Source organism: Vombatus ursinus, unplaced genomic scaffold (genome assembly GCF_900497805.2).
Source record: "Vombatus ursinus unplaced genomic scaffold, bare-nosed wombat genome assembly UNPS02014818.1, whole genome shotgun sequence".
Lineage (NCBI taxonomy): Eukaryota > Metazoa > Chordata > Mammalia > Diprotodontia > Vombatidae > Vombatus > Vombatus ursinus.
In genome coordinates, this window is record NW_020954596.1 from 29571311 (window position 1) to 29593699 (window position 22389).

The 22389-nt window shown below is 36.6% G+C and overlaps 1 protein-coding gene across 2 annotated transcripts; it reads left to right on the forward strand.

The window, feature by feature from the left end:
- Window positions 1-1329: 1329 nt before the first annotated feature.
- On the forward strand, window positions 1330-20674 carry PACRGL (parkin coregulated like). Of its 2 annotated transcripts, none has more exons than XM_027836030.1 (9): window positions 1330-1509; window positions 7189-7263; window positions 7399-7553; window positions 10428-10495; window positions 12727-12817; window positions 15538-15672; window positions 16144-16251; window positions 16817-16897; window positions 19853-20674. In XM_027836030.1, the coding sequence occupies exons 2-9, from the start codon at window positions 7212-7214 to the stop codon at window positions 19907-19909; spliced, it is 747 nt and encodes a 248-aa protein (XP_027691831.1). In that variant the 5' UTR covers window positions 1330-1509; window positions 7189-7211; the 3' UTR covers window positions 19910-20674. The 2 variants fall into 2 exon arrangements, with proteins under 2 accessions (XP_027691831.1, XP_027691832.1); XM_027836031.1 differs by lacking the exon at window positions 1330-1509 and adding an exon at window positions 3430-3514.
- The last annotated feature ends 1715 nt before the right edge of the window (window positions 20675-22389 follow it).

Consider the following 22389-nt stretch of genomic DNA (forward strand, 5'->3'; position numbering starts at 1 on the left):
TATAGATGAGGAAATTGAGACAAACAGGGTTCAGTGACTTGCCTAGAGTCACACAGCTATTAAGTGTCCAAGGCCACTTTTAAACTAGGAAGATGTGTCTTTCTGACTCCAGGCCTGGTACTCTATCCACTGTACCACCTACGTGCCCTACAGACATTATGCCACATTATATTTGGTCCTCTGGGTGGATTTTTCAAGAAGTAAATTTATCATTTTAGATAAAACGTGAATTCACTGGTATAGGGAACTTTCTGAATGAGAAAACTCCCTCTAACAAGGAAGATCAGTATATTTTCTGAAATGTAAATTCTAAGACAGTTGCTTAGATCAGAATGTCAAATTCAAATAAAAACTGAGAGCCACTAAGCCATACATAAAGTCCTTGCTGGTCACACATTGACTTAGATTTAAAATGCAGTGTTATCTATGTTTAATTGTATTTTATTTCATTAAATATTTCCAATTACATTTTAATCTGCTTTGGGCTGTACTAGGGAGCTTTGCTGCCCCAGGTGTATTTGACACCTCTGGCCTAGAGCCCTGAAGAGGTTAAGTGACTTGTCCAGGGCCACACAACATGTATCAGAGGCAGAACATGAATGGTGGTCTCCTAATTTCCAGACAGGAAAGGAAACAGGCATTTAATAAGCACCTACTGTGTGCCAGGTACCCTGATGAGTGCTTCACAATATGTCACTTCCAGGACAATTCTCAGTCCATTCCACCATGCTGATGGTCAGTTTGGCCCAAAGCAGTCTCTTAACGACTGCAGAATAGGTGTTTTAATAATGGCTAACATTTATTTATATAGTGCTTTCTCTGTGCCAGGTGCTTTACAAATATCTCATTTGAGCCTCACAGCAACCCTGGGAGACAGCTATTATCACTATCCTCATTTTACAGATGAGGAAATTGAGGCAGATAAAGTGACTTGTGAGAGCTTATACAGTTAGTACGTGTCTGGGGCTGAATTTGAATTCGGATTTTCATGACTCCAGGGTCAGTGCTGTAGCCACTGCGCCACTAACTAGTTCAAATTGGGAAAACTCCCAACATCTCCTCTTCATTTTTCTGCCTCTTCTTTCCCGCGTTCCAGAACCACGTGACCCGCCCCTGCATGGAGGGGGCGGGGGGTGGAGGACGTCGAGGAGGCACCCACCCACTTTCAGAGTATGCCCAGCGCGCAGGCGCCGCTAACGCCCCGCCCCGAGCCCGCCAGCGCCTTCCCCTTGGCTCAGCGGGAGAGAGGCTGCCGCGCCAAGCGTCTGACGTCACCGCGACAACGTCCGGCGACGCCGCGTCGAGGCGGATGACGCACCTTCGGAGCTGTAGTCTCTTCCTCTGCGCCTTATCCGCCCCAGCCCGAACTGGCTCAAGTGGTACCGGGTCCGAGGGCCCCGGGCCGAGCGTCTGTGCCGATCACGGCCTGTATGAGGGGACTTAGGGATTCGGGGCCGGGAGCTATGTGGTAGGACGGCTGCGGCGGAGGCCTGAGCTCCTGGAGATCAGGTGACTCTGATGCTTTTCCTGTTTGTCTGCCGCGGCGGGCGGGCGGGCTGGCCCGTTGCTATGGCGCCGCGGGCCGCGTTCCTGGCGGGCGGCCCTGGCGGCTCCGGCGCCCTCTTGGCCCAGGGTAGACGGTGGAGAAAATCCCTCTGCCTTGGCGGGGTCTGGGAATCGCTAGACCTTTCTCGTGACTCGGCTTAATGTCTTGCCCCTCTTGTTCTTTTCCTAACCTGCCCCCTACATCTCCTCCCCCTCTCCCGCTCTTCCTCCTCTTAGGACCAGGGGTGACCTGATACCTCACAGCTGGAACCGGACTCAGGCTGGCAACTTGGAGAGCCGGCTTTTAATCCTCTTGTTAGCAGAGCTGCGCTGGCCGCAGGATGGTGGAGAAGACAGTGCAGGCTGGAAGGCTGACCCTGCAGGGGCTTAGGCCGTTGGATATCGGTAGTCCAGCCCCCTCGTTTTACGGAGGTGGAAACTGAGGCCCCGACGAAAGACTCAGTCTCCCGACTCCGTGGCCTTTCGCTGGCCGTTCCCTCCGTGCATGGTGTGCTCTTTCCCTGGAGCTTCTTTGAAGCCCTGACTTCCTGCAAGAACCTTCCCCACTGCTAGGGCCTTCTCTCTGAGATTACCTTCCATTTGCATTGTAGACTTCTTCTGTGTATATACTTGTTTGTTTATTGCCTCCTCCATTACAAAGTGAGCTCTTTGAAGGTTGCGACTCCTTTTGCCTTTCTTTGTGTCCCCACTGCTTAGCAAAGTGCCTGGCAAATATGTTATGTTCACTCCTTTACTACTCTTCAGACCCCATGGATCTCTGTGGGGTTTTGTTGGCAAAGATACTGGAGTGGTTTGCCGTTCTCTTCTCCAGGTTATTGCACAGATGGGGAAACTGAGGCATACAGGGTAAAGTAAGTGATTTGGCCAGGGTCTCTCTCTCTCTCACACACACACACACACACACACACACACACACACACACACACACCCTCCCCCTCTCCCTCTCCCCCTTCTTCCCCCTCCCCCCCCTCCTCTCCACACGCAGACATTTTCAGAGTTGTTTAGATAAATAAATATATCTGTCTAATAAATATATAAATATCTGTCCACTTTGCCATCCACACATACTGACATTTTCAGAGTTGTTTAGGTAGATAAATATATCTATATAATAAATATATAAGTATATCTACATAATAAATATGTCTATCTGTATCTAAATATTTTGGTACTTACTATGTGCCAAGCACTATGCTAACAGCTGAAGATATAAATATAATCAAGTTCCCATTGCTGTCGTTTGTTTGACAGGATTTTGTTAACATTTTTTTTTACTCGATATTCATTAATGATATTCACCTATAGTTTTCTTTCTGTGTTTTTTCTTTTCTTGTTTAGGTATTGGGACTATATTTGTCTCAAAAGAATTCTGGTAGGATGCTTTTTCCCTCAGTTTTTGAGAATAATTTGTGAAGTAAGGGTACTAATTATTTAAAAGTTTGATAGGAATGGATTCATCAGGACCAGAGTTTTTTTTTTTTTCCTCTTTTGTAATTCTTTTATAGTTAGATATATTGCCCTTTCTGAGATGGGGTCATTTAAGATCTTTTAACTGGTGTTCTAGAAATTTGGGTATTTTATATATTTTTTAAATACTCTATTTCATGTTCTCAGTTTTGTTAGCACATGGCTACATAATATGTTTTTTCATCTTGCTCATTTGCTATTTTATTGATTTGATTTTCTGCTAAAGCTGTATCAATTTTATTAGTCTTTTAAAAAAGCAAGCTTTTGGTTTTATTGTTAATGCGACATTTTGGTTTCTAGTTTAACATTTCTGATTTTTAATATCTCCTTTTGTGCTTATTTTAGGATAGTTTGTTTTTCTAACTTAAAAAAATGCATATTTAGTTCATTAACTCTCTTTTTATATTTTGTTAATGTGTGTTTGTAGGGATATGATCCCCCTTTTCCCCCCGGTTACTTTAGCTTCAACCTAGAAATTTGGGTATGTTGTTTCAGTATTATCATTTTCTTTCACATAATTATTAGTTTCAATGATTTATTCCTTGACCCATTCATTAAGTCTCCATTTGGATCTGAGTCTTTTGTTTGTGGTTCCTGAACCAATGGCAATTTTTATCGAGATATGTTCTATAAGGGATATAGTTACTATTTCTGCCTTTTAGCATTTGTTTACAAAATCTTTGTTCCTAGTTACGTGATCAGTTTTTGTAAAAGTTACATGTGATGCTGCAAAATACCTACATTCTTTTATATTCCCATTTAGAAGCTGCTTTAGTTTCTCTCACAACTAATTCAGTTATTTGTTTGCCTTTTTTGCTTATCTTCCTGATAAATTTAACCAAAAAATCGAGAGGGGGGTTCAATACCCCCCCTCTCCTGTCTACATCTTGTAAGTCAGTTAATGTTTCCTTTATGAATTAGAGTTCTAAGGCATTTCGAATGTATAAGTTTATTACTGATATTGGTTTGTTGTTTCTAGTGCCTTTCAGCATAATGTAATTTCTTTGTTCCTTTTTATTTTTTGAATGTTTTTGCTTTGTCAGATAGCATAATTTTAACTTCTGCTTTTTAGGATTCACATTTAAAATTGTGAGTTAGATTCATATATTCCTCCATTTGTCTCAAATATTGAGTATTTTCACCTTACAATTTTTTTTATCCCTCTTCCTCTGTAAACATAATACAATCTCCAGTTACTTTAGCTGACTTTCTTTTAAGGTAACCCAGTTTCTGTTATCTCACTCTTACACTTCTTCCCCCCACCCCCATTTGTTACCCTTTTCTTCTTGGAATTTTGCTTATTCATTCCTTTATCTTTCCTGCTTTTATATAGTTATTTGATTCTTCCCCTCTTTTTTCCCTTGCCTTTCAAGTAGATCCCACTTCTCTCTTCTCCTTCATTCGACTAACTAGTCTTCATTAGTTTAAAAAAAATTTTTTTTCTCACCTTATTCTAGAAAGGATTTCTCTCACCTCTTCATTATCCATACTCTCTTTCTACTCTAGATCCACATTCTCTGGTTCATAACCCGTATAGTTATTCTTCTCAGAATCAAAATTTCCCAGGTACCCATTCTGGGCTTTTCCCTCTGGGTAGTTTCTATAACTTTCTCCTTTGTGCCTCACTCCCTGAACAGTTCCAGTTTCTGCAGGTAACAGGGAGAATACTGTGCCTTGGTTGGATACTCTCTACCCCCACTTTGCTCCCCCATTTGCCTCAAAATCTCCCTATGTCTGTATCCTCCCACTTCCTTAGTTGCCTGTTGTCCCGAGGAAGTTTTAGCCCTTCCTGTCTCCTCCCCAGGTAGGAGGTTTTTTTTACCCCCAAATACCTCAGACCATATCCAGCACAAGGTCCCTATCTCCCTTCATAGAACACTTCTGTGATAATTGTTAACTTTGTTATTATCATAATTATTATATGATGTTACGGATATTGTGTGAGATAATGATAGGACTTTGATATGGAATCACTTAGACTAAATGGTCCTAATGCCCATAGAAGCATATAGGAAAAATAGCTGTATTTTCCCACTATATTTAGTTCTGTATCAGGTGGATAAGGCTTGTACCTTTTTGGTTGTATGAACTCAATCTGCTGTAGGGACCTTGAGTCATTCTCCTAGAGCATAAGTGGAACCTGGCAACACACTTACCTATAGGCAGCTCAATGTTTTTTGTGGGCTTGCATTATGAAATGGAAGGTTGTATGAAATGGTGAGGGGAGAAAGGAGGTAGAGGAGAGTGTGATGTGTTAATGTTAGTTATCTTCAGTTAGCATTAGACCCTTTCACCAGTTTGTCCTGATAAAGAAACTGTCCCCAATCCGAACTTCACCCAAGCCTGGTGTCCATGAGGAACCCCAAGAACGTTTCTGCCACATGTGGCTCTGATTAGGAATGCCCCTCCTACCTGCTCTCAACCCAGCCCATTTTGAGGTATATAACCTTGCCATCTGAAGCCCAACTTTGTGTATGTTCCGTCCTCAACACATCTCCTTCACCCTCTCACTGGGTTGAGTTTCTTGCACGTGGAGACAGACCTCTGTCTCTTTATATCGCCATAGTGTGTATATGTGCTTTGTCAACTTGCTGCATGACATAACAGTAAACCCTATGATTGTATCATTTCCCTAAGTACTAATTTTCTGGAAATTCTGAACCCAGGTATTTGCTTTAACCTGAACCTTGGGTCAAATAAACCAACCTCTCTTCAGCCAGAGGAACATTCATCAGTGGAACCCTGTCCCACCCACAAAACAAAGCCTCCCTTTTTTTTTTTCCTGTCCCCTATTTAATCTTCCCACCCTCCTCCTCACCTACTCTGCAGGCCCTTTTCTTCCTGAGAACCCAGAGAAGTCACCTTACCTTCACTGAACCCAGACACATCACACTCTCCTCTATCTCATTTCTCCTCTCACCGTTTTATACAACCTTCCATTTCATAATGTAGGCCCATAAAAAAACATTGAGTCACCTGTAGGTAGTGTGTTGCAGATTCTGTTTATACTCCAGGCCTCTGACTTCCCCTTTCACAACTGTTTCCTAGTATACATTTAGAAAGAATACTTACTGGTCTTTCTGCTCTGTCAGAAGCAAATAATCTCTTCAGGTCTGATTTTCTTTCTAAGAATGTTTCAAATACCTCTTTATTATTGAACATCCATCTTTTTTCACTTATGGCTGAACTCAGATTTGCAGGGCAGGTCACCCTGGGCTGCATCCTGTGCTCCATTGCTTTTGGGAATACTTTCCCAATACCTTGTTCTATTCAACTTTCCCTGCCTCAGTATTTGAAGAGGTTTCTCCTGGTTACTTGGAGGGAATTTGTTTCTGAATTAAATTGCTAAATTTAGCCACTATATTTCTTAAAGTTTGTAGCCTTGTTTTTTTTTGATCAACCTGTGAATTCTTTTAATTAGTATTCTGTGTTCAGAAGTTCTGGGCAATTTTCTTGTATTATTTCTGGTATTATGTATGGTGTTCAGGTTTTTTGGCTTGTCTTGTTTTTCTGGGAGGCCAGTAATTCTTAGTTTGTCTCTACATGTCATGTCTTCTAAATCAGTATGTTTTCTTAGCATATTTTCTTTTAATGTTATTGTTTTTGCTTCTCTTCTTCTAGATTTTCCTTTACTTCTGTGTATTTGCATTCCAAATGCATCATTGTCTCTCTTGTTTCTTTGATGAAGCTTGGCATCACAGATTCAAGTTTTTGTTATGCCAATTATTTCTCCTGTGCACACCATGAATTTTGCTCTCCTAATTCTCCTTTTTCTTTTAAACTGCCCAATAAAAATGTGTTGTTGCCAGCTAGGTAGTGTAGTGGCTAGAGTGCTGGGCTTGAAGTCAGGGAGAAGTTGAGTTAAAATCTAGCCTCAGACACTTAGTGACTGTGTGATCCTGGGTAGTCACTTAACCTCTATTTGCCTTAGTTTTTTCAATTGTAAAATAGGGATAATAATAGCACCTACTGCCCAGGGTTGTTATGAGAATCAAATGAGGGATTTGTAAGTGTTTTAGCACATTTCCTGGCACATAATAGGTGCAAAATGTATATTTACTCCCTTCTCTTATTTCTTATGGCTCTGCTACTTTGGTGTCTTACTAGTGTTAATAGATTTTTCTAGTGTCTAAAATATTTTTTTCTTAATTTCAGGAGCAACCATTAAGAAAGGAAGAATGCAGAAATCTGAGAGTCATGGAAGCCTTCAGATGAGAAACAGAGTGACAGGTACATTCTTTATATCAAACTGAAGAGGTAGTCAAACAATTTGGTACATTTTCTAATGATATAGTTTTTAATATACATAAGGGTGCAGAAGGTGAATCTTATTTTACCCTGGATATTTTTTTTTCCAACATATAGGGACCTATGAACAAAGAACACCATCAGGTTCCAAAGTACAACATAGATCTGTGGTACACCAAAACAAGTCATTACCTTCCAGCAATTCTCCAGATCTTGTAAGGAAACCTCACCCTCGGCCAAGTGATAAACTTAATCCTAAAACTATTGACCCGGTAAGTAAAAGGAATAGTTTAAAATGAACATATTATTCACTTTACCATGTTAAAAAGGATACATTTGATTATGATATTGTTATTCCTTTGATATCTTGAATTTCTTCACCCCCAATTTTAAGGAGAATACAATGAATAGGTGTGGTAGTAAAGAGGAAGAAGAGCTCAGAGTACATCTCAACATTTTATTGATTATGTATTTTGTAAATCATCTATTTCAATCCCCTACTGGATGCATGAATCTTTTCTATAATATATGTAATCAGTTGTCATCCAAGTCTTAGCTTGAACAGTTTTAATTGTTTGAAAGTTCTTCCTTATAGTAAGCAGAAATTTATCTCCCTTTAACTTCTCAGAAATGCTGTTACTAAAAGTCATGGAACCACTGCAGTTTTGGAAAAATGCAAATTACTCTTGCCACATGACTAGCCCACTTTTTTTTCTGGTCATAAATCTACCTAATGACATTTTTTAATGTCATTTCTCTTGCAATTCTTGGTTGGTAATGTTTTGCATATGTACCCAATGTGCCCTTTTTCATTGCCCTTTGGTTATTCCTCGAGATTGTGGTAGTTCATTATTTATAGCCATTAAGCATCACAAGAAGAAGAGAGATATTTGAGACATAAATCTTAGTTTCAGACTGAAGTTTAAGGTCATTAAAGTATTGCAATTTACAGGTCAGTTTCATATTCAGTTCTTTATTGAGTTCATTATCACTTTATATAATGGTTGAGCAACTCTTTGGGTTATGTATCCAATTGAATATCACAGTACAAACTACTGGCATGTGTTATTTATTTAGTTTTTCTATTCTGTATACTTGGGTCAGTTTCTTGAGCAATTATGAGTATGATTTTGGTAGCCATATAGCATTTTGAAGTTTGATGAAATCAGCATAAATATCATCTGCAGACGGTAGCATCTGATGGACCTTACCACTTGTCTGTTCAACTTCAGCCTCCCTGACAGGGGCAAGAACTCATCTCCCCTTTTTTGGCTGGCATAATAATCAGAGTCATACAAAAAAATATATCCATAGTTACGTCTCCCCAATATATTTTATAATTTGATGAGATTAGAGATGGGGAAGCAGGCATATGACTTGATTTTAATTTCAACATATCCAAAACTAAATTCATCATTGTACTCTCAAAGCATTACCTAGAGCCTCCCAAACTTCCCTCTAAACCAATGTTCTCTTTTGATTACATATTTCTCCACTTAGAATGAAGATCATGTGGTTTGTTGGCCAAAGTGAGTTTTTTTCTTTTTTTTTTTTAATTTTTTTTGTGGAACGCAGTTCTTTTGTCATTTTTGTTTTGGCAGTTAGTTTACATTAGTTAAATATCTCAACAAAATGGTGATGTTTAAGTGTTTTTTTGTTCTTTTTTTTTAACCTGTTTTCCATTTTTATTAACAAGGTGCTATTTAAATCAGTCAGGTGATAATTTTATTTTTATTGTATTTTTAGTTTGATTTTGATTTGATTTTTGCTCTGATAATTTGATGGTTGGACTATACATAGTTGATTCTGAAATGTCTCTCACATAGTAAATAGTTGTTTCTCGTTTGTTAAAATATCATTTTAATTATTTATAATAGTATTGGTGTTCTCCATATCCAGTAGTTCTTGAATCTCTTCTCTAAGAAAGTATTTATGATATATAGCCATGAAATTTTTCTGTGATTTATAGGCTTTTGGCCATTCTTATTCCTAGTCCTGAATCACATTTTCATGTGTGTGTCATTTTCTCCACCTTTGCCTTAATTTTCACAAGGTCTTAAAATAAATGTTGATCTAATTTGGAGAGTCTTTAGCTAGCATTTCTCTATGTCGTCTGCAGGAGATGTTGGTATATAAGCTGCAATTATTTTCATTGCGTTTTTTTAGACAAGCTTATGATACAGAATGTTTGTATTCTATGAAATGTTTATTTTTTCCCCCTCTTTTGTACAGTAAAAAGAATTCCAATTCCTTTATTTACTCCTCCTAGGAGAACCTGTGAATCATCCTTCCATTTAACTTATAACTTCTACAGTGTCAGGCCTGATTGTAGTTTTTTGTGTGTTTACTTTCTGGTCACAGCCAATAATCTCACATTTTCTAACAGGATGTGTAGGTATTCTATAAGTTGTAATTATTATCACTCTGGGCCTCTTTTTACACCACCCTACCAAACTGTCAAATGTAGTGGGAAGCCATACAGGACCCAGCAATTTTTTGCATTTTTCTTTGTTTTATGTGTTGCTAAAGAATTTGGTATCAAGTGACCTGCCTCCTGCTAATGAGCCTCTGTGTTTAGGCTGGTTTTCAGAAAGCAGATATATTCTGGTTTTGGCTCTGTATAGAAAAGAAAATGTTGTTTGTGTGAATTCTCTCAAACTCTGTCTTGTTTGGAAATTTAAAAAATGAATTTTTTTTTCACCCTCTTTGTGACCAGAAAGCTTCATTTACTACTTGTGTGGCTTAGTGACAAGAGTTTTTGTAAGCATGTATATTTACACTGCATCATACCTAGTTCACCTGAAGTGTAGACTTCTCACTAATTCATAACATGATTGAAGTGATGGAAAACTACAATATAAATTTTTTTTGACAAATATAAAACCAGTAAAGATTTTATACACACACACACACACACACACATACATACATACATACACACATATACATACATATATATTTTTTTAAAACCAGTATTGTAACTCCAAAGTCTGATCTTTTCCCTGTCCCTATATGTAATCTCTTACTACCTTAGAGGTTGGGCCTTCCTTATATATTATGAAGACATAGTAGCATGATGCTTATATGCAAACTCTTGATATACACAAAAAAATTAACATTTTTTTTCTTATTTAATTTAATTTCAGTTTAGTGATCAGCCACGCGCCCCTTCTGCTTTTGCTGCTATTTACTCCAAAGGAGGTATTCCTTGCAGGTAAAATCAATTAGTGATGTAATAGATCATATTCCTGTAATAACTTTAATCAAATTAAATAGTTTTTACAGGTTAAGTATGTTAAGAATATCAATTGCCTTTGGGACTTAATGTCATCTTGGAGTCTCTATTGGAGTATCCTAGTTACCTGTGCTTTACCATATACTATTTAACTGGTTTTTTTTTCAATGACTTTGACAAAGACATAATTGTTTCATTCTTATCCAATTTGCAGATCTTATGCTTGTTAGATGACATATTCAGAATCCTAAAAGGAGCAGGATATGCTAAAACTTTGGGCTGTATCTAATCCAGTGACATTTAACAAGAGTCAGTGTGGAGTCTTATACTTGAATTTTTTAAAAGATGAACTTTATGTTTGGGATGTATGGCTAGACAACTATATATATATCTCTAGAAGTGATCTGTGGATTTTAGTGGGATTACAAGTTTTGGTAAGAGTTGACAGGATATGACAATAAAAAACCAAATATAGTCTTCATCTGCCTTAAGAAAGGTTTAGTGTCCAGAACTAAAGAGGCTGTAATCCAACTGTCTGCTGCCCTGGTCAGACCATAATAGAAGTATTACTCAGTTCTGGGCACTGTATTTTAGTAAGAGGTAGTGAATATGGTGCTAGATTAAATCTTACCTTGAGTATTTAATAGTTGTGTGACCATGGACAAGACACCTAAACTTCTCTGATTCTCAATTTCTTCACAGGAATATCTGTGGTACCCACATCACAGGGTTGTTACCAGGTGCAAACTTAAAAAGTACCACATACATTTCCGTTATTGTTAATGTAATTATTAGCTGGAGAGTTTGCAGAGAAAGGCATCCAAGATCATGCCATATGTGGTTTAGTGGAAAGAACTGTAGTTATTTATCTAGGAGCTGAGAAGACTCAGGGAGGGTCATGTTAGATGCTATCCCTGGCTGTTATTAGCCCTGGTACTTGTCCCCATTGTCGCCTACCTCTTCACCACATACCATGAAGATCCTCAATCATAGATAAATGTAGAAAAACCTAACAGGATTCTGTATTATTGATTCCATGAGCTCTAGGGATTATTTCCCAGTACTAATGCAGTCTGATTCCAGCTTCTCAACACTAGAAATTTTATTTGTTGTCTCACCTCTACTAACTACTGCATCACTCCTCCCCAAAAGTTACTCAGTCTGAGTTCATATCCAGCCTCAGACCAAATACTTGACACTTACTAGCTGTGTGACCCGGGGCAAGTCACTTAACCCCAATTGCCTTAAAAAAGAAAAGTTAGTCATAAGGTTTTTTGGGAGGCAACAAATCGCCTTTTGTAGTAGTTGGCTATCTTTTTATTGCCACTGCTATACTATGTTAGCATAGCTATTGCCCTTGTATCTGGGTGGAAGTTCAGTTCATGTAGGTGCTCTTCAGGTTCAGCATCTAGGTTTTGCTGTCCTTGTCCATGATCAATAAATATTCTTCTCCTATGATCTGGGTCTTCATGCAAAATGCTCTTCAGATTAAGGCACACTGTAAACCTTTCCCAATACCTAAGAATTTTGGTTTTATTTGAAACCTTTTTTTCTTTTTAAACCTTCAATTTTTGTTTAAATTACCTTTTCTTTTTTGTAACCTTAGATAAAGTGTTTAGCATACGTTGCTGCTTTGTTATTGTAGCTGTAATAGTGATTTAAATATTAATGTTAAGACCATAAATTAAGGTCAAGGCATACATTAAGGATCTTCCAGTTAATAACTGACTGGAGTTCAGAATGGCATGTCTTAATATCCCCCACAGGGATAAAATTTAGTTGTACTTAAAGAATTCATCGGATTACAGATTTAGAGCTTGGATAGAGCTTGGAAGTGACCTTAAAGGTCACCAAGTTCAATCCCTTCATTTTTACAGATGAGTTTAAATTACCTGTCTAAAGTCACTCAAGTATTCAAACCCAAGTCTCTTACTCTGAATCTAATGTTCTTTGCACTACAGCATGGTGCCTCCTTCATCAAATCAATATTACTTGATCATGAATCCTTATCAGGGGATAACTTTTCTAGAACTAAAAGCTACTTCACACGATGTTTTTAATAAGCCGATAATGTGACAGCATTGCTATATACTAGGAAGTGACAAAATAATTGCACTTGGTAGAGACTCTGATAAAAATTTATTGTGTTAAGAACATTTACAAAGACTGCCATTTCATACTTACCTAATTCACTGTCTTTTCTGTCTCAGGTTGGTACATGGTTCAGTAAAACACAAATTACAGTGGGACTGTCTTCCTGAAACTCTTCCATTTGATCCTCTTCTTATTACTTTAGCAGAGGTAAAGACTTTCTTTCTCCCCAATTATTATCAAACTTTCTGAAGCCATATTAATTGTTAGGTAATGAAATAGAGAATTTCCTGGAGCTTATTTAATGTTTTTGGTATTTAAATAAGAAACATTGATGTGAGAATACTACCTTTGATTCATTGCTGGAGGAGTAATTGTAAACTGTTTCATAAACTAAAAAAAGCTAATTTTCTGCATAGACAGGAATTTATTAAAGATGAAGAAAAACAATTTTTAAATAAAAAAAAATTTAACTAGATTTAAAAAAAATCCAAATATATAATCTTTGTACAGAAGAAAAATGCTTCAAGTATCTATACTATGAGAACTTTAAATGTAAGGAGACAAATTCTTGATCTGTTTAAAAAATACATTCAAAAAATACATTTAGTTTTGTTATAATGGGTCTTATAAGAAACTGCTATCCATTTAATTAATAAACATAAGTATTCTTTCATAACAACACATAGATATTTTTCATAATATTGAAATACATTGTTTTTGTAACTTTTTTTTTTTTGGAAGGGAGACTGTAATTGCATTTTAGTTAAAATTTGTATTACAAAAAAGCTGGTAGTATAAGAAGCACCAAGGGGAATCAGTAGTGTCTTCTGATGATGCCATCTGTAGGGGAGGAATTATTCTTATAATTTAGAAATAGATTTGCCTTCCAGGAAACTCTAACCTATTAGGCATTTGCTGTTTACATGGGTTTGGTATTATGAAAGGCAAATGGCACTGCAGAAATTACCCTGGCTTGCTCTTTGTTCAACAAGACAGTCCATCTCTCAATTTTTCAGCTTTTCACTTGGCTGTCCCCCATGCCTGGAATTCTTTGCTTCATCTCCTTAGTCCAGTCTCAACTCAAATCCAACAAAGGCAAGAGGCCTTTCCTGCCTCACCTGACCACTAGTGCCTTCCTCTTAGATATTATTTACTTCTCATCTACTCTGTTGTATATACCTTATAAGAAATACTTAATTATTTATATGTTGTCTCCTCCATTTGATTATGAGCTTCTTAAGATCAGGGTCAGTATTTTTGCCTTATTTTTTTTTTCTTATATCCCCATGTTTAGCACAGTGCCTGTTAATGTAGAGAGGACTGAATAAGTCCTTTCTAATTGATTGACTTATAATCAGAAGACCTGAGTTTGAGTCCCAGCTCTGTCATACTAATTGTGTGTCACTTTGGAGAAGTCACTTAACTTTCATGAACCTCAGTTTCCTGTTTTTTAAAATGAGAATGGTAATAGGCCACCTATATACTTTTGAGGCTTATTTATGAATAATAAAGCACTTTGTGAACTATAGAAAGTAAATGTGAGTTATTTTTTACATTTTAATAACCCTAGAGCAAATTATTAGGCTTGCTGCTTTCAGGAGATTGATATAAATAGGTAATAGTATAATCATAAAGATCACAGAGTTAATAATCTTATAAATTAAAAAATTAAAACAGGAGCTTTTCTTTTCCCATTAAAAAAAAATCTTGCCCTTCCTTTTATTGTAGTAATGGAAATAAATGGAAAGGTTTGAGGGGAGGATTTATTTATTTTGAACTAGACCTATGATTGATTTCATAAGTGTAGGAAGTTCCTGCTGAGAGAGATGCTCTACCAAATGAAAATCCTCTACCAGTGCAAATGAGTAGTTTCTCTGAAATTTATAGTCTTATAGAATTGCTTGCAGCACTGAAAGGTTAAGGAGCTTGCCCAGGGTCACATGGCCTGGGCCTTGGACTCTCGGATGAGCTCTATCCACTGTGCCATCTTGTGAAGAAAATAGACCTTGGGAAAATGCCTTCTCATCTTATATATTCTTAGTAAGTATTTCATCATTGTACTCATGAGTCAGGATACTAGTTTCTCTTTTTAATTTTCGGAGGGATTTGCATTTCCCATGAACCTGTGCAGCAGTCTTCATTTTTTTTTTCTCCTCTCACCAATTATTTTATGGGATCTCTTTTTTTGTAAACTGGAGCAGAGTACGCTGGATCAATTTGGTGTTAAAGTCTAATAAAAATGGTTGTAGTATAGTACTTTACAGGGATTTGTAGTATTTTACAGTGCTTTATATATATTTTACAGTGCTTATATATACAAAAACACTTTCCTCACAACAATCCTGTGAGTTGGTAAGTGTTAGTTATCCCTGTTTTAAAGATAAAGAAACTGTCAAAGGTTCAGTCCATGGTCACATAACTAGCTATTGTGTACAACAGGTGGGACTCAAAGTTAAGTCCTCTGACAAAAAGTACTCTTTCCACTACATATTGTTGCCTTTTTTAAAACTCAGAAATGTGAAAAGAAGTCATCTTTTAGAAAATTAAATTTAAATCCAGCTAATCTTGGAATAGGTTGGGGTGATTTCTTTTGTGGAGGTGTCCTTACACCCTCTCTTGCTGAGGGAATGTTGCACAGCTTTAGGCATGCATGGATACAACTATTTGGTAGCTTTCTGTTTACTTTGTAAGAAAAGTGTAATATTTAATAGGAAAAATAAAAATATCAGAAGGTCAGAATGGTAATGCTTCCTGTTTTTCCTTTTGGTCTCAGTTTTAATTGTAGTACTGATTGTTACTGAAATTGTACTTTCTGACTGGGAAGGCTTAATAATGAACGTAATCTTTCAGTTATTATGATGCTGCTTGATTTTTTTTTCTTAGTGTGACCAAACTTATATAAAATCACATTTTTGTGTGTTTAACAGGGTCTAAGAGAGACTAAACATCCATATACATTTGTATCAAAAGAAGGTTTTAAAGAATTACTTTTGGTTGAAGGTGCTGCTGAAAAAACTGTGCCCTTGCTACCTAGACTGGTTCCTGTCTTGAAGGCAGCTCTGGTATGGTTTTTTTTTCCTTATTTTTTTTTTTAATTTCAAAGACAGTGTAAAATCAAAAATCCCAGCAGGGATTATTTTTTAATATTTTAGCATAGTTGGTTTTCATCAAAATATATTTTGTGTAATTAATCTGCGCAAGAAAGACTGATCTGTCTTTGAACTTGGTATCTACTTGATGTTCTCAGAATTACAATCTGGTTTTGAAGGGCAGATATCTTTAGAGGAGGTACCAAGAGTAAACAATATTTTTAAATTAATCTTGTATTTACATTCAAATAATACACTAAATATTTTCATTGGAAAATATATTCAGTGCTTTTAATACAGTTGAGAATTTGCACTTGTTTCTGGATCTTGGGATAAGAATTATAGCTTTAAAGCTTGTATGTTTAGTTAGTAATTATCCTATAGTTAAAGATGTTGAATTTTATTTCATCATAACGCTTCCTTTCTTCTGTTCTCCCCCAAAAGACCCATTCAGATGGTGAAGTGTTTGGAAGGGGATTGAATGCTTTAGTACAGTTGAGTGGTGTAGTTGGGCCTTCGCTAAATGATCATCTGAAGCATTTGCTTACAAGTGTAAGTATCAAGAATATTTGTGCTGTTCTCTAATATTTTTAGCTTTTCCTCTTAATTTTTGAACTGGACTTGTGATTTCTGTAGTAATTTGATTGCTTAGCTTGCACTGAGGAAATGCCATTTAAGTTACTCGCCTCTACCACAATTGCCCAGCACTGAGAAGTTAAATGAATTTGCATTAGGGTCACAATCCAGTATAAATCAGAGGGGAGTGGATCCCAAGTTTTCTGTACTTGAGGCCAGCTGTGACAGGTTGTCTAATTTTAGATTCTAATCTGTACCTTTTAATATTATGCATTAGTGTAGTTTAGATTTCTATTAAAGTTAATTCTCAAGAGAAGACTTAAAATTACACTAAAAGAAATTGAATGCCCAGATGCTCTAAAATCTCACTGGTATTTTTTCCCCAATTAGCCTATTTTTAAGGGATGTATGTTAATGAAATTTGGAAAGTTTTCATATGGTTATGATTGAGTTTTTAGTCTCATTTTTGTCTTTGTCTCCCAGTGTCTTATGCATAATATGTTGCTTAGTGGATGAATATATGTTGTCATTTTTTTTTAAGCTTTCCAAAAGACTAATGGATAAGAAATTCAAAGAGTCAATCACTACTGCTTTACAAAAGCTAGAACAACATGGTGGAAGTGTGAGTAGAAAGTTATTCCTCCTTTCATTTATTTAGAAGTAACTGTAAGTTTAAATATTTTTTCTCACTTTAAGTTTTTTTTTTAATTTTAATCATTCAAGACCTGCCTTCTCAACCTCCTACCTCATCCCCTCACCTTCCATTGAGAACAAAAGAAAAATGAAACCTATTAGAAATATGTGTAGTCAGTCAAAGCAAACTTCCACATTATTCATGTCCAAAAAAATTTGTCTTACTGTGAATTCATTTTTCTGTCAGAAGGTGGGTAGCATATATCATCATTTGTCCTCTGGAATCCTGGTTTTTCATCGTGCTGATGAGAGTTCAGCACAGTAGTATTCTGTCACATTTCTGTGCCATACCTTGTTCCGAACCATTTCCCAATTTATGAATAGCCCCTCAAATTCCCATGCTTTTCCACCTCAAAAAGAGCTGTGTAAATATTTTTGTACGTGCTTACATTTTGTTTTGCTTAGGACTAATCCCTCCTGTAATCTGCTGTCCTAATTTCCCTCTGATTTCCCTGTTGCATGAAATGTATTTCTATACTTAACTCTTTGTGTTCTTAATATTATCAAGACATAACCACTCTTAGGCCTCGTCTAATTGGAATTCTCTCTGTGAATTCTCATAATGATAGGGGTGTCAGAAGGGAACACAGGTATCATCTCCCCATTTTTAAATGTAAGCAGTTTTTAATCTTTGTTTAGTTTTTTGTCATTGTTCATTTATGTTTGCCTTTATGTTTTGCTTCATTCTTGTGTTTGAACTTCAAAGCTTCTCCACAGTTATGGTCTTTTTATCATCAAGAATGGTCTCTGTTTCATTAAAGGTCCCCTTTTTCTTCTCTAGCCTTATACTCATTTTGTTTGGTAAGTTATTCTTGACTGTAAAACTCATATCCTTTACCTTCTAGAATATTATGTTTCAAGTTCTTCATGTCTTTGTGGTGGTGGCTGCTAAATCGTGGATCATCCTGACTATGTCTCCTTAGTACTTGAATTCTTGCTGCTTGCAGAATTTTTCTCTGACCTAGGAACTCTGAATTTTGATTGTGAAGTTCCTAGGAGTTTTCATTTAGGGGTTTCTTTCAGGAGGTCACTGGTGGATTCTTTCTATTTCCACTTTGCTCTCTGGTTCTAAGAGATCAAAGATTTCTTGAAATATGCTATATAGACTTTTTCTTTTTTTTTTTTGTCATGGCATTGATAGTCAAGTGATTCTTAATTTTTCTCCTTGATCAGTTTTACAGGTCAGTTGTTAATACTTTTTTTTTGTGACTTTTTTCAGCCTTTTGACTTTGTTTAAATATTTCTTACTGCTTCTTGGAGGCATTGCTTGTAGATGTTTTGGAGTCACTTCTGCATTTGTGTCTTAAGCATCCCTGCTGTCACAATAGTTCATAATGATGCAGTTTTTTATTTATTCATTCTTCCAGCATGCTTCCTGACTTCGGACTTGATGTTAGGGTTGGGCTCTGTGGCACTTCTAGAGGGAAAATCTGGCCTGATTCTCTTGTGGCTTTCTTGGGGTCTTGAGTATTGTGTTATTTCATGACCTCTGCTAATCCAGATAGGCATCTTTCTGCTACTTCTAATGTTTGGAAGTTTCCTAGACCACTGCAAGGTTAAGTGACTCTGCTAGGTTGTACAGTCAGTAGGTGTTATAGAGGTGGGTCTTGAACCTGGGTCTTTGTGAATTAAAGGCCAACTCTATCCACCGTGCTTTGTTGTCCTTTTCAGTACTTCTCAAGTACAAATTCCTTGCGGGGATAACTTTTAATTGTGTTTTCTACTCAGTAGAGCATAATCTGTGTACATAATAGTATAGAATGAAGAAATAAATTTATCTATTCTCTATCACTATTTCTAAGACTTATAAGATAAATGTACCTGTTCTTTCCTTTTTTCCCCTCAAATGAGATAGAGGAATTTTCAGAAATACTCTTCACAGTATTCCATTGAGGAGATTTGAAAGTCCATATCAGAAGTGTTGGGTGCTCTCTTTGAAACAGTACTCAGAGAATTGGTCATTTTGAGTCGCCTTTAGAAGTCAGTTAAGAATACAATTACCTTTTTCCATGCCTTAAAAAATAGTTATAAAAGAGTTTAAGTTTGAATAAATTTCACTGCCTCAGCATCATATGGACCTAACTTTGAATTCTTGAGATCTGTGCCATTGTACTGCAAGCTTTTAGCAGGTCCTCTTAAGTTGCAGTGGTTTTTTTTTTTTTAAAAAGGAACAAAAAGGCACATCACCAAAAGATTGGACACCAGATGCTGATTTTTTTTTTTTTAATTTTTCATCACAATCATTCAAGTGAATATTCATGAGGTTGGTCGTGATCAGTATTGGTGGATGAGCACCCACATCATTGGAATCATGAATTTTTTGAAGATTAAAGTTTTTTTTTTAATGAGTTAAATATATATATATATATATATATATATATATATATATATACACACATATGTAATCTTCCATATGCTATAATTTAGCTACCCAGAGATTTCTCACTCACATGTCCTTGAAGATAGGCATTAATTATTTCATTTAACTGCTCCAGTCCACAGGGTCATGAAGAATCAGACACAATTGAATGACTGAACAATTACCATCTTAGGTAGCCCCAAATTTCATTTAGGAAGGCCATCCTAATTAATACTGAGTGTTAGGTCTTCTCTCACTTACCCTAATTCCAAGTTTTCAAGAATAAACATTGAAAGAACGACCTGCTTTGATAAGATTTGTTGTTCAGTGTTTTTGAGAGTTGATCGCTAATACTACACATAATAGTCTGTTCTTTTTTTAAAAAATGATCTTATTTTTCATTTCCATTTTTAAATGAGCTTTTGGTAAATTCTGTTAAGTCTTAGAAAAGTATTATATGTAGAATCAATCTGTCCCACTGAGTACTACAACATACTAATGATGCTAAATCTTTTCTACCAACAGGGCAGCCTGATGATTATCAAAGCTAAAATTCCAACCTATTGTTCCATCTGCTCTTAAACCAGAGGAATGATAAAGCCATTTGACTAAGTGGTGAGAGATGTCAGAAGCTTATGATGAACATTGTAGGATCCCTTTTGAACATGTTTCTTTTTTTTTTATCACAGCTACTGATTTGTTATTTATGTGATAAAAATTAATACACAAAGTTGATTCCACTGAATCATAGTAAATAAGCATTTATCAGCATGGGAAAATGTTTAATTATGGAAAACTGTTGAAAGGACTTCTATAGTGCAATTTTGTGGGGTTTGTCAATTTTTTTTCTTACTACATTTGGTCTGTATTAAGGACCACAGTTTTGTTTACAGTTTAAGCTCTGATATTTATATTTTAATGCCTTTTAGTTATAGTATCACTTAAGTGATTGCATTAATTTTTCTTAATTACTGTCATATTTTGTAGGGTTTTTAGACCTATCATAGAAATTAGTAAGAATGGTCAAACTGTTTAGTAACTCACTGATAAATTATTGCTTATGAACAGGTTTTTTTATGATGTGCAATGCTTGGTAAAAACATCCAGAACATTTCAAAATATGAATTTTTCAATAGTGTAAAATTCTGTTGTGTTAAAACATATAAATTATTATTTTACTATAACTTGCTAAAACTATACATGAGTTTAGATGTGTAATATATAAGTAAATGTTATTTTTTATATTTTCTAAAAGAAAGGTGACTTGCAAATTGGGATATTTAAGAATTCAACTCTTGAAATTCCAAATTGTATTCACAAAATTTTTAGTGTTAACTTATTAACCCTTTTCCCCTTAAAAATACATAATAAATATGTTGTAGTTCTCACTCTTTTTTTACCTTATGATTTCCTACATTACCTAGAAGAGTTCTTCACATTAGGCCAGAGGTGGTGAGAAAAGATTAAGGCAGCTCAGCCTTATTCCAGAAAGAAAATATTCCAGTTATTTTTTTGGCCAAAGCTGCTGCTAGACAGTCAGCCAAGAAAGCAGCTGCACTGAGGATACACAGAAGGGTAAGGGATCGTCTTGCTCTTGAGGTCATAGGCTAATGGAGAGACACCATGCAAACAGCTGGGTAGGTACAAACTATATAAAGGATAAATTTGAAATAATTAGCAAAAGGCACCCTTTAGAAGGTGGAATTTTAGTTGGAACTTGAAGGAAGGCAGGAAGAGGAGAGAGCTTTCTAGACATGGAGAGCAGCAAGGAGACAAGTATTTGCTTGTGAAGTTTGCTGAGTGAAGGATGGGCTCAAGTGGGGAGACATCTTGTGACAGAAACCAACCAACAGGTTTATTCCAGTAGTCTAGTTGTGATGGGAGCCTGGAGCAGAGTGGTAGCAGTATCAGAGGATAGAAGGAGGCATATATGAGAGCTATTACAAAGGTAAAATCAGTAGGCCTTGACAGCAGTTGGATATTGGGCAGGGGGAGTGAAATAGTGAATATAACAATTTGCAAACTAGGGTGACTCATAGGATGCTAGTGATGATAGTGCCCTTGCCAGTAATAAAAAATCTTTTGGGAGAAGATAATAAGGAGTTCACCAGGTGACATAGAGAAGAGAGGACCCAGGACAGAGCCCTGTGGGATACCCATGATTAGTAGGTTTGACCTGGGTGAAGATCCGGCAAAGCAGATGAGGGGTCACATAAGTGGAAGGAGAATGAAGAAAGATGAGGATTGAGGAAAAAGCCATTGGATTTGGCATATAAGGGATTAGTAGTAACTTTAGAGAGTAGTTTTGGTTGAATAATGAAGTTGGAAGCCAGACTGTAGAGAGTGAACAGTGAGAGGAAGTGGACATACTGATTGATTGGAAACTTCCTTCTTAAGGAAGTCAGCTTTAAAAGGAATGAGAGATACAGGATGATAACTAACAGGGACAGATCAAGTATTTGAGAATGGGGGGATGAGCATGTCTGTAAGCAATAGGAAAGAAAGCAGAGGGAGAATCAAGAGTGGGAATGATAGAGGGGTGCAATCATCTGGAGTATTAATCACTCACTCTGCCAGGTAGAATGCTAATGGCTGGAAAATAAAGAAAGGCAAACATAATAATCCCTGTTTTAAAGAACTCAAGATTTTAGAGGCAGCTAGGTGGCATTATGGGTAGAACACTAGGCCTGTAGTTAGGAAGATCCAGCCTCAGTTACTTACTAGCTATATGACCTTGAGCAATTAGCCTCTGCTTGAAGAGGATGATAATCAATCAATCACACCTACCTCTCATGGTGGTTGTGAGGGTCAAATGAGGTAATATTTGTAAAGTGCTTAGCCTAGTATCTGGCATATGGGCCCATATTGTAATGGGTGGTATATGCACCTAGAAGTTATATACAGGGTAGATGGGAGGTAATCTCAGGAAGTCAGTTGTTGGGGTGAGGAAGGAGTGTCTGTATTGGTCAAGTTCCTGCAAAAAGTAGGGCTTGAGCAGACTCTTTTGAAGGAAACCAGGGAATCCAATGGGCAGAGGTGAGGAAGAAGGGCATTGTAGGTAT